Below are 12,477 nucleotides of genomic sequence, written 5' to 3'. Positions count from 1 at the left end.
GTTCAGTAATATTGTAAAGCAGAGCCAGAGTGGTGACAGAAATTGTAAATGTGGAAGAAAACAGCTCCAAATAGGTCTAAATTGTTGGAATACTAGTATGTAGGAAAAAAAAAGTCACAACTTTATTTTGGTCTCTTAACCCTTTCTCCCCTCCAGCCTCTTGCTTCAAGACCACCTACTCTCATGAATGCCTTCTGCATGCTTCAAACCGTTGAGTTTTGGTTTCACATCTTCTTATTTAGTGAAGAAAATCTTGTATAAGAGGTTCCTGCCCTTTCCAGCAGCCCCTTCTCTTGCCCTTTACCTCTTGGTTACACCAGTGGAGGTACTTCTGCCATGAAACTGCTGCATTAAACACAGTTGTAGTCTGATATTTTTTTTTTTAATATATATTGCCGTTAGTAAAGAAGTTTGCTGTTGTGCAGCTGTGCTGATGGAAGGTAACCTGAAGCAGGGAAGCGTAGGAACCTCGTACCGGCATTGTTGTTGTGGAAAACGTGATGCTGACCTGCGTGTGCGTGGGTGCGCTCGCTGCAGCGGGAGCTGGAAAGCCCTGGTGCGGAGAGGGGGGCTGCTGCTGCTGGAGGAGCTGATGCTTTACTCGGTATTTTGTACTTTGGAGGGGAAAGAAGAGAAAAAAAAAAAAAAAAAACCAACCACCAAACCCCCATCCTGCTGCATTTTGTTTCACAATAAAACCGTTTCGTGAAGCGCGGTTGGGGTTTCCTTGTGGCGGGCCGGGGCCGGTGGAGCGCGCGCGCGGCCCCGCCCCCTAGGCCTGCAACCGGCCGGGGCTCCGCGGGCTCCCCCGCCACGTGGCGCGCGGAAGTGACGTCGGCGCACGGCGCCGCGCGAAGGTCATACGCTGGGGTTGGGAAGATGGCGGCGGCTGGAGGCTGCCGGGTGAGCAAGGGGACGGAGGCGGCTGGGGGGAGCCGCTGCCTTCGCCAGGGGCCGGGCCGGCTCCGCGGGCCGCAGATACGCTGTGGGGAGAAGGGAGGCGGCGTCGGGCCGCCCCCCCCCCTCGCCCCGTGAGGCGCAGCCCGTGGGTGGGGGCGCTGGGGCTGAGCGCCTCGGCGGTGCCGGGCCGGCACGGAGAGCGGCCGGTGCCCTGGGCCCGGAGAGGCGGCCCAATGCCGGCTCCCTTCGGTCCTCTCCCTTTTACCCGGGCGCACCGGAGGTGCTGAGACACGGGTATTTCCCGGATATTTCGCGGGCTGCCAGGCCCTGAGTGGGAGCACCGCGGGCAGGCGGAACCGGGCACCCGCTCCTGTCCCGGCTCCAGCTGCCATCGAGCTCAGCGAGGGACAGCCCAGGCCCCTTTGGCCTGGAGAGGCTCTACAGAGCTGCTGAGGATGCAGAGGATGCTGAGCTCCTCCACCAATAGCATCTTGCGAGGTTCAATATTAAACATGAGGTTTTTTTCCTCTATGTCCAGCAGGTGAATGGATGTGTGAACTGAATGCAAAGGTTCTGGCTTTAAAAGTCACCTTGTAGTATGACGTGCTCTGAAGGTGATTGATGTTTTGTGCCCAAAGATAAATATGGGATTAAGCATTTCTGCTTAGTAGTGTGGAAGAAATATGCCTTTTGGTTAACTGCAGTCAGTTAAAGCCAATAGGTAGTCTGCCCCAAGTTTTAATGCTGTTCTTACATAATAATTCTAATATAGATACTTAAGTTGTGCGAATAATATCTAGTTTGTTCTTACTTGCTTCAAAGCCTAGCCTAAGTGGTGACTTGGGCGGCAAGGTTCAAGGGCAGGCTATGGTAGCGTTTCCTTCCTTGATTTAAATTTGATACTTTAAGCTAGTGGGCCTTAGCTGTAACTGTAGAGGCAGTAAATAAAAGGGAGCTGAATTTATAAGATGTGAGTTAGTAGAAGTGTGGAAAGCAGTGAGTTGATATAACGCATGGGTTTTTTTGGCCACTGGGATATGTGGGCCAATTACACAGTTGATTCTTCTCAGAAGTCTGGATTTAGCTTGTGATGTTTGGTGGGGCCGTGACTGAAGCCACGGGACCAGACAGTGCGGCTCTTTACAAAACCTTTTCAACATCTAGGAGCGTGATGAAGCGGTGGATGCATTATTGTTAGCTTGGACACAGAATTAAACATTCTCAGCTTACAAATCATTTTTCAAAGTCTTAATGATAAAACCATTTGATTTGTCCATGTTTTGTTTTGTGGATTTTTTTTTTTATTATTTTTTAAGGTGAGGAGTTTGGTCTGGTAGAGAAAAAGCTTGTGTTGCACGATTTGGTAACACAGGCCCATCAAGAACAGGAGGTTAATTTGAGGTAAAAGGTACAGCTTTGGCCTGACTGGAGGCCAAGGATAGGCTGAATAGATTTTCCTAGAGTGTGTGAAAGAGGAGCTAGGTCAGTGCGGAAGGACCATTTTAAGGGAGTAAAGACAAGAGTCTGTGAGCTATGCGTAGTCTGCCTTCAGGATGGGATGATGGATTGGTGGTTTAGCCATGTGATGCAAGAATGCAGCTTGTGATATCAGCAAGGTGCAGCAGAATTTCTCAGTGATCATTCTGTGATCTGGTGTATCTTCTCTATTCCGTGACTTGAGGCAAAAGGTGTTTGTCTCTGACTTCAGGCCGCACAGGTATATTCAGGGGGTCCTGGGTTTCCTCCACAGCTGGGAGGAGTCAGTTTTCCCAGAAAAAATGGTACGCTTCTCATCACTAACAGAGCTTTCAACTCAAGGATTGATTTACTTGTGCATCACTGTTCTCATAAAATCTGGGTTCTGTGAAGCACATACATTTTCTCAAGTGATTGTGAAAGGTGTATTGCCCCGTTTTGGACTGCAAGTTTGGTTTTATCAAAATGAACTTGTAAGCGGATGTAGTGCCGCTCAAACACATAGCCGAGTTCTTATGGATGACTCTTACCAAACCAGCCTCTAGTGCTTCTTGGCAGCACTTCAGGTGTGTTCCCAGAAAACAGGTCGTTATTGTTTGTGGTATTCTTTCCGTTCTTCCTTGGCTCTTCAAGAGTGCTGTCATCTAGTATTGTGCACTAACCTGATCTTATGTTTTAATTGCAGAAATGCCTCATCAGTGGCATGTGGCTTATATCCAGAAGATACCCTGTACCTGCTGTCCACAGAGGTACAGCATATAGAATGAGCAGGCTTGTTTCAGAGATCCATCAGGTTGGTTAACATCTGAACTTTTTAAAATTCAGGCCACAAGTAGTTTCCTATTAGAGTACTGATCTGCTAGGTGTGATTATGTTTCTGAGAAGCACCAGTTCTATGTTGAAAGTTTCCACTTTTTAAGATATATCTGATGAACTCAAGGAATTTTGTAGTAGCTGAGTCCAAGTGGCAAAATTCAGGAATGGTGCTGTGGTAACTCCATCTACTAAATTGTTTAAGCCTGAACTTAACTCTGGAGTTAAACTTCTTCTGGAGAAGCATCTTTTTTAATGGCCCTGTACTTCTCAGGGTGTTAGAAATGTGTTGGACATCTTGGCTGTTTTGAGGGTAAGCTGCTTCTTTTTCAAGGTAGCTGTGTGTTTTCCACAACATCGAATACTTTAGAAACGATGCAGTGCTTGGCTTGAGTAAGCCAAGCCTGCTGGCTTTTATATTTAATCTAATATCTCTTTGGATTCTACAACATGTAATGATTTTCTTTAGTCTAGATGCTACTCTTCTGGAGGAAGGAAGGGTTTTATATCAGGTTTTGTGGAGAACATCAAACAGGAATTAGCGAAAAACAAGGAGATGAAAGAAAGTATTAAAAAATTCCGAGATGAAGCTAAAAAGCTAGAAGAATCTGATGCGCTTCGAGAAGCAAGGAGGAAATACGTGAGTCTTCTTTTGATGTTTTCATTGCCCAGTCACTGACCTATTTCTGCTCGGAATGTAAACTCGAATCTTTCTGCAAATTGACTGTTTAGTTCAGCATACCTGTTTTTGTGAGAAGTTCTGCATGGCTGGAAATACTGACTGGTAAATGGATGCCTTAGGGTGGGGTTTTTGTTTGGTTTTTTTTTTTTTAAGTGGAAAATGTTTCCAGCAGACCCTTCACTGGATTGCGCAAATAACGAGCAGATAGACGTTAAATGGAATGTTGGCAGTATTTAAATACTTCTCTTCTTCTTTGAATAACTATAAACAGCATTACTTGTAAAAATGAAATGCTGGTTACCCAGGTATTGTGCTTCCTGAGATGTAGCTCTTTGTGCCCTCAATTACAGTGTTAATGGGGTGTGCTGTGTGCTAAGCTGTTAATGATTATTTTCTGTCCTCATAGTTACACACAACATTTTTTTTTCCACAGAAAACCATTGAATCTGAAACAGTGAAGACCTCAGAAGTGATTAAAAAGAAACTTGAAGAAATAACTGGTACAGTTAAAGAGGTAAAACGCTTCTATGGATGAACCTTTCCATAAAGCAGTTCCACTCTAAGGTTATGTGCTTTGTGTGCCTTTGAATTACCATCCTTTCTTTTTTTTCTTGTTGAAGGGTGGTTGCTATTCCAAAAGCGATAATTGTTCTGAATCCTAGAATAGTTAGGGTTGGACTAGGTGACCTTTAAAGGTCCCTTCCAACCCTCCTGGAAGGACCAGGGACATCTCCAGCCAGGTGAGGTTGCTCAGAGTCCCGTTCAACCTGGCCTTGAACGTTTCCAGGGATGGGGCATCCACCGCCTCGCTGGGCAAACTGGGACAGTGCTCCACAACCCTCAGTGTAAAAAAATTTTTCCTGGTGTCTAATCTGAATCTACCTCCCTCTGTTTTAAAACCATTACCCCTCGTCCTGTCGCAACAGGCCCTGCTGAAGAGTTTCTCTCCATCTTTCCTGTAGGCCCCCTTGAAGTACAGGAAGGCCGCTCTAGGGTCTCCCCAGAGCCTCCTCTTCTCCAGGCTGAGCAGCCCCAGCTCTCTCAGCCTGGCCTCATAGGAGAGGTGCTCCAGCCCTCTCATCATCTTCATGGCCTTCTCTGGACCCCCTCTTCCGCAGCTCCACGTCCTGATGTTGGGGGCTCCAGAGCTGGACGCAGTGCTGCAAGTGGGGTCTCACCAGAGCAGAGTAGAGGGGCAGAATCACCTCCCTCGACCTGCTGGCCACGTTTCTCTTGATGCAGCCCAGGATGCGGTTGGCTTTCTGGGCTGCAAGTGTGCATTGTCGGGTCATGTCCACCAGCACTCCCAAGTCCTTCTCCTCAGGGCTGCTCTCAATCCATTCCCCACCCAGCCTGGATTTGTGCCTGGGATTGCCATGACCCAGGTGCAGGACCTTGCACTTGGCCTGGTTGAACTTCATGAGGTTGGCACAGGCCCACCTCTCCAGCCTGTCCAGGTCCCTCTGGATGCCATCCCTCCCTTCCAGTGTGTCGACGGCACCACACAGCTTGGTGTCATCGGCGAACTTGCTGAGGGTGCACTCTATCCCACTGTCCATGTCGCCGACAAAGATGTTGAACAGGGCCGGGCTCAATACCGACTCCACTGAATCTTTAATGTCAGAGTCATTACAGAATTGCAGCAATGATAGATTTCTTATTCAGTTAGTGTATGGTCAGAGGACTGGCACTGTGCAGCGATTCCTCTCAGATTTTGAGACTGGAGATGGTCCTGATGGTTCTGTCATCGTCTATTGGTAAAAAATGCCTCAAGGTTGTTACGCCAGTGGAGGGCAGTTAGAGCAGTGCTGGAAGATCACCCTGGAAAGTTGTTTAGGAGATGTAATGCTCTTCACACTGATGCTTTTTGCTATGAATGTGTCGTAGTTCAGCCCCGATGGGGACCAGACCACCCAGTCTCTCTCTCGCTCCCCCCACCCTCTGAGAGAACAGGGAGAGATGATATAAGAAAAACGGCTCGAGGTTTGAGATAAGGACAGGCAGAGATCTTTAAAGTTACCATCATGGCCAAAACAGACTCGACTTGGGGAAAACTGTTCATTTATTTCTAAAATCAAAGCAGGAGAATGAGACAGAGAACGAGATAACCTCCCCCACCCCTCCCTCTTCCCGGGCTTAACATTATCTCTGCCTCCTTCCCCCCCCGAGCGGCACAGGGGGGAAGAGGGAATGGGGGTCGCGGTCAGTTCATCATGCGTTGTTTTACATCGCTGCTTCATCATCGGGGGAAGAACTCCTCACATTCCTCCCCTGCTCCGGTGTGGGGTCCCTCCCACGGGCCACAGTCCTTCCTGAAACTGCTCCGGCGTGGGTCATCTCTTCCACGGGGTGCAGCCCCTCCAGAACGGCTGCCACGGCAGGGCCTCCACGGGCCACAGCCTCCTTCAGGCCTCCACCTGCCCGGGCATGGGGTCCTTCACAGGCTGCAGGGGGATCTCTGCTCTTCCGTGGGCCTCCACGAGCTGCAGGGGGACAACGTGCTCCACCATGGTCGTCACCACGGGCTTCAGGGGAATTCTGGCCCAGGGACGCATTACTGCTCCCCCTCCTTCTTCACTGCTCCTGGCATCTGCAGCCGTTCCTCTCACAATAAATTCTTCACAAGCGGCAGGCAGACGCCTCTCAGGGTCTCTTCACTTCTCATCTCCTCTCCACTTCTCTCAGCCAGGCCGGGCTGAGTCGGGCCCAGTCGCCGCCCGGCGGGAGGCCAGAGGGTGAGGGGTGCAAGGCCCACAAGGCTTGCGCCTCCTCCTCTCTGCCCCCACTCAGCGTCTTCACGTCTTCTCTCCTATTTTTTTCTGTTTTCCCCTTCTTAAATACGTTATTGCAGAGGCGTTATCAGGGAACATTCTGTCACCAGTTGGCTCGGCCCTGGCCAGCAGCGGGTCAGCCCTAGGCCCGGCCGAGTCCACTGGACAAAGGGGAAACAACTCCCAGCAGTTTCTTACAGAAGCTGCCACCACAGCCCCACCTCACTAAACAAAACCAGAACAGAATGTGATATGGTTTTGGGCTTCTTACCACATGTTGCCAAAGTCTTGCAACATCAGAGGCTTCAGGTTTTGTAAGTAGAAGTGCTGGTGTGTAGTTGCTGAAGTGCTCTCCTGTAAATAAACATCCTGCTCACTCCTATTTGGCAAAAGTGCCTGCTAGTCGCCTGGCTCTAAGACCTGCTGCTGGGTTTATCGTTAGCCTTCCTTCTGCTCTAGACCCGTCATTACCCAGGAGGTGGCACTGAGCTAGAAGAGTTGGAGAAGGGCTGTTGCAGTGTTTGCCACCCTGACAGTTACTCCCAGGTGCCCAAGTCTTGTTTTTCCCTTCTACTGGTTGGAGCAATTAAATCAGCAGTGACTGAAAACTCATTGCTCTTTCTCTAAAGGGAGTACAAGAATTTCTGCAGTAAGTTACAGCTGAGATGTACTTCAGGAGGCTATTCCTTATGCGTCGGTTGAAGTGCATGGACTTCATGCTCATAGCTAGGCTGCTTCAGAGCAGACTGAACTGAGCAGTTTTCAGCAGTGGTTTAAGATCAAAGCCTTTGTGATTGTTCCCAACACTTGCAGTCAGGTGCAGGATCTCTGCTGAGAAACAGCCAACCAAGCACTGGACTTAAACTGTGTGTAAGATGAAGTTAGTGTGGACCTGGTCCCCGTTCTCTGCTGTGCTCCTTCACTGTCATTCTGTCTAAACGTGCTTTGGTGTAGCTCGACTGTATATAACTATACAGTTATAAGCTGGATGTAAAGCTCTTTGCTGATGTGGACATAACTGTTATCTTCTCAGTACTGTTGGGGGTGCTGTAAGCATCTTTATTAGACAAATCTCATTGAAAAACAGGGAAAACCATTTGGTACTGTTATCCTGTAATTTCTTTTCCTCTGAGGCTGTGGCTTATGACTCATCCAGGATTTGTTGCCTGCTGCCAGTGAGATTTCTGAGATCCTCGAGGATCTGATGTGTGCTGGCGCAGAACAGAAGGGTTGTGGCAATGTATTTGGAAGAAAATGGACACGTGGACTATCAAAATTCACTCTTGCTTTAGCAGCTTGACATGACTAAAGGCTTTGCCTGCTCAGCAGGGCTGCAGGGTTATAGGGAGGACACTGAGAACAAAGAAAAGAGGATCTCTGGCAGTTGAGCAAGCAGAAAAACAGGGACTAGGTTGAGAACTGATAATCGCAAGAATGTCAACAACTCCAAATACAGGACTGAGTGCTTATATGCTTTTATCCAATCAGTAGCTGTACAAGGGCGTGTGCGTAGCACGTGAACAATATATGTAACCAATAGAATTAAGGCATGATGCATGTACGGATATGAAAATTGTATATAAATTTAGAGTAAACTTAAATAAAGGGTCTTCAACTAGGATCATATTGATATGTCATTGAGTCCATTATTTCACTCCTGCAAAGGGTGACCAGCTAGTGGCAGAGTCCATGTAACCTCTTGCTTATGAGATCCTGGCTCTGTACATACAGCCGTGAAGATGCGGGGTTGAGAAAAGCGTTTACTAATTTTCCAGGAGGAGTTGCTTAGCAGAGAGCTTTCTCAGCCACTTCTATACCTTCTCTTAAGAAGCAAGAAGTACCTGATTGTTCCAAAGGAGAAGGCTGTGGTATTTTAGCTCTTGCATTATTGGTCCTTCTCTTTGATGTCAACAGAAATACATATTTTTAAAATGTATCGGTAGCAGCTATTACAAATAGAATCATAGAATAATTATAGTTGGAAGGGACCTTTAAATGCGTATGGTCCCATGAGTAGCTGAAATTGTTGTTCTGCAAGAAGAGTTGACTATGCTGCAGTGCCAAGCCACTGGTAAGTCTCTCCTGTGACATGTAACTGTGTGTTCATCTTAGATTTGGTGTCTTTTGTGTGCATTAGGAGATCTTTATCATTCACAAAGAAGACTAAGTTTTCACTTTAAATGACCTTTTTCTTTCCTGTTTTGTTTTGTTGCAGAGTTTGGATGAAGTAAGTAAGAGTGATATTGGCCGAAAGATAAAGGAAGGTGTGGAAGAAGCAGCAAAAACAGCAAAGCAGTCTGCGGAGTCAATGACAAAAGGAGGGGAGAAATTAGGCAAGACAGCAGCCTTCAAAGCTATTTCTCAGGTACGTAAGTCCCATGCCTCTCTAGGACCCAGCGCTGTGGACACAGCTCATTAACATGGAAGTTATGTGTGAGTTTGTGCTGAGTATAAAATTAAATGCAAAACTCTTACAGCAAAACCTCGTGAGCCATTGGAATAAGCTGATAAATTCAGGAGATGTATTTTGCAGGTCTAGCATTCGCTCTACGACCCTAGAAAAGTGTAAGTTTCAAGTAGCTGAGCTTCTGCTAAAATGTGTTGCTGGAAAAATTGGTTGCTGTGCTTGTGGGTAGCAAATGTCTTCTGTAAACAGATACTAGTCGTACTCTTGGGAACAAACTGACATGCTTAAAGCTCTCCTTTTCTAGAAAATGTATAAGTGCTCATACATTTTGATGTCACCTGATCAGCTGGCAATCAGCCTGAGAAGTGGTGTTTCCCTTGACTGGGTTCTCATGCTTCCTCTGAATGTAAGAGGAGGTACCAGGCCAGGCGGAGTATCAGTCTCACCAGTCAAGTCAGTTCCCCTCTTTCTGCATTTCTAAAAAGACACAATCTGCTAAAGGTCCCTTCTATCCATAGCTGCAGATCCCATTATACACTATTTTTTTTTTCTTTTTCTGTTGTGAAACCTGTTACCTTACTCCAGCAGGCTCCTAATCTAAGAACTGTTTGTTCCTTCTATGAAGCAGGCTGCTAGGCCAGACCTTATAAGTAAGCAATGATTTTGTAGGACCTTATAGTAAATTTTTTGAGGCTTAAAGATTTGTTTTCCCTGTCAACGGATAAACCTTTTGACTCATTGTCAGAGTTAGCTGATTGAAAGAGCTTCTATAGGCTGTGAGCAGTTCTTGTAGCTTTGCTATATTTTCTAATATATATGTAGAATTTAGAATATTCAGTCTACTGCTTCAGAAAACCACATACTCTTAGAAATTGTAGTAGCAGTCTAATTATGAGATCCCCATTGCTTCCTTATTTAGGAGATATTTTATTTGTATAGTCTGGAGCTAGATGGCATCCACGGGGGCTTGTGTGTTGTTCTCTTCTCTGCCAGGTCCCTCAGATGGTCTTTTATAGTCAGTAGGAATAGACTGAGATTTGGAGTTTATTTGCTTATCCTTGATGCTTAAAGTCACTTAAACTCCAGTTTCTGCTTTGTATCAGATCTCTGGCATCTATTCCCTCTAGGCCCTGAGTGCTGTTGTAACTTTCTTCAGGAAGGAGTCACACTGACTTTCAGCAGGGGAGGACGACGTGTGCTGGCAAAGCTGTGTGGGACATTTTGTGTTCTCCAGAACGTTCCTGCATGAAATAAAGTTGTAAAATAACAGCCTTCATAAGGCCATGTGGTGCTTCGGGCTATATAACTTACATGCTCTAAATAAAAATGCAAAATGGGAAAAAACTATGTATAGAGCGTATATAAAATCCCTTTCTGCCTGCATGTGTCTAGTTGTAATAGGAAAATGTACTTACTGTGCAACAGATTTTTGTAGGTATAGTCATTAGAGAAAGTACTGCTTGGAAGTTCAGTGATGAAAGTAGAACAGCCAAGATAAAGGAAAAACACTAAAAATTATTTGTAGTCCGAGTTTCTGTTGAAGTGTAGGGCAAAAATTCCCTACAATGATTGTGGCAGGATGCAGCTCCCTCTTGGCAAAATCTGAACGGAGGATGTAGCTGTTCACTGATGAAATGTCTATCAGTCCAGATTTGTTAAGTCCTTCAGTATAAGCTGCGCTACTGTGATTTTTTTTTTTCTCACATCTTTTGTTTGGCAAAAAAGTTTGCTTCAAAGCTATTTTCTCAGCTAGAAGGTGTGTAGAATTCTATGAAAAGTGAGGCTTCTTTTTGTTTGGGGGAAAGCAATACTTCTATTTGTTTAAGCTTGGACCTAGAACCTGAATTTTATTGACCTTTCAGGTGGCTTTGCAGTTAGTTGTTGATGTTCTGAAGTCTTTCATCTCCCCTACTTTTGGATACTAGGAATCATTTTTCCTTTTACCTGTGGCATGTCATTCTATCAGCAACTGCTGGCTGCTGTTAGGGGCTGATACGCCTGCCTTCCTCTGACTTGATTTATTCCAACTTAAACTCTGTAGAGGTTACCCCTTATCAGCCATCAGGTTTGACTGTGTCCATAGCTTCTACTATATTGTTTTTTTTCTTCAGGTTGATCCAATATGACCATCCATTTGCTGTCCTAGACTGTTAAATTCTTAAGCAGAAGACCTTGGTACTGGTGTGTTTCTCAACAGACATCAGCAAAGAAGCATTTGCTGAGTAAGGGAGAGAAGAATAATGTGTTACTCTTATCTTGTTGGTTTTTCTTTTATTTCTTTTTTTTTTTTCTTCCCTCCAATAGAAGTGATTTTCAGTTTCTGGGAAAGGGCGGGGAGCAGTAAATCAATCTAATAGGGATGTTTTCTTTTCAGGGAGTAGAAACTGTTAAGAAGGAAATAGATGAAAGTGTTTTAGGGCAGACTGGTCCTTACAAACGTCCGGAGCGACTACGAAAAAGAACAGAATTCTCAGGCGAGAGGATTAAAGAGGAACGAATATTTGAAGCTAATGAGTACGTATTGGATGTAATTTAGGGTGAATATTTCTGTGTATAATTTGATAAAAACTTTAAAACTTAACTACAGCTCAGGGATGATTAAAATCCAACTACTGAAATGAGTCTGTGGGGTGAGGCGTAGCCTAGCAGAGCAGGTAAGTCTGAGAGCAGATTTCCAGCAGAAGTTGATGCTACTGAATCTTCTGATAGTGAAACTGAGCACTTAAAATTATAAAGTGGATACATAATGTTCTGACGTGAAATTTTTACTTGCGCATGTGTTATGTTTTCTCAGTTGCTGTTGAATTATGTTTGGCATGACTAAGTGCTTTCTCTACTGCCTTGCTCTACTAAGTTGTTTGTCATTTATGTAGTGTATCAGCCTCAGGGATACTGCATGCTGCAGTGATATTTGTCGGGATGTCCTCCTTTTTATTCTCACTCAGTTGTAAGTTACTTGTTCACAAGTACCCATGTCTTCTGCACTTTCTAGGGAGGCCATGGGTGTGGTGCTGCATAAAGACTCAAAATGGTATCAGCAGTGGAAAGATTTCAAGGACAACAATGTGGTCTTCAATAGTAAGTGTTCCAAAGACGAAAGAGTAGCACATTATTTCCCTGTTCTGATTCTTGCTGTGCTGGATCTGATGCCATCTGTGCAACTAGTCTCAACATAATGCAAATCATTGCCTTTTTTTTTTCATTGTAGCTGTTGCTACAGTGGTGGTGTGAATGGGAGGTAGGCGTAGTTGACAACACTGCAGCTTTTCCAAGCTGCTCCATCTGTGTTTGGACCCTTCCCTCAGTCAGGCATTGTTTTTGATCAGTCCCTGTTCCCTGTAGGTACCAAAACCTGCTTTTGCCATTGCTTAAGGAGAACTGAACTCTATTTTTTTTTTTCTATTTTTTTTTTATAGTCAGATCCACTC

General features: G+C 45.5%; 1 protein-coding gene across 2 annotated transcripts in view; it reads left to right on the top strand.

Moving 5' to 3' along the window:
* The first annotated feature begins 856 nt into the window (after positions 1-856).
* The window catches only part of TIMM44 (translocase of inner mitochondrial membrane 44), a 28,660-nt gene continuing 17,039 nt past the window's right edge, over positions 857-12,477 (top strand). For both annotated transcript variants that reach the window (XM_086767316.1, XM_086767317.1), the window contains exons 1-7: positions 857-903; positions 3,062-3,169; positions 3,659-3,829; positions 4,305-4,385; positions 8,858-9,007; positions 11,424-11,563; positions 12,042-12,127. In XM_086767316.1, the coding sequence (XP_086623442.1) occupies positions 880-903; positions 3,062-3,169; positions 3,659-3,829; positions 4,305-4,385; positions 8,858-9,007; positions 11,424-11,563; positions 12,042-12,127 (760 nt within the window). In that variant the 5' untranslated portion in view covers positions 857-879. The remainder of the gene's footprint in view (positions 904-3,061; positions 3,170-3,658; positions 3,830-4,304; positions 4,386-8,857; positions 9,008-11,423; positions 11,564-12,041; positions 12,128-12,477) is intronic.

This window comes from Chlamydotis macqueenii, chromosome 26, assembly GCF_036417535.1.
Source record: "Chlamydotis macqueenii isolate bChlMac1 chromosome 26, bChlMac1.mat, whole genome shotgun sequence".
Lineage (NCBI taxonomy): Eukaryota > Metazoa > Chordata > Aves > Otidiformes > Otididae > Chlamydotis > Chlamydotis macqueenii.
The sequence above is the reverse complement of the archived record's forward strand: the minus strand, read 5'-3'. Positions and strand labels throughout refer to the sequence as shown.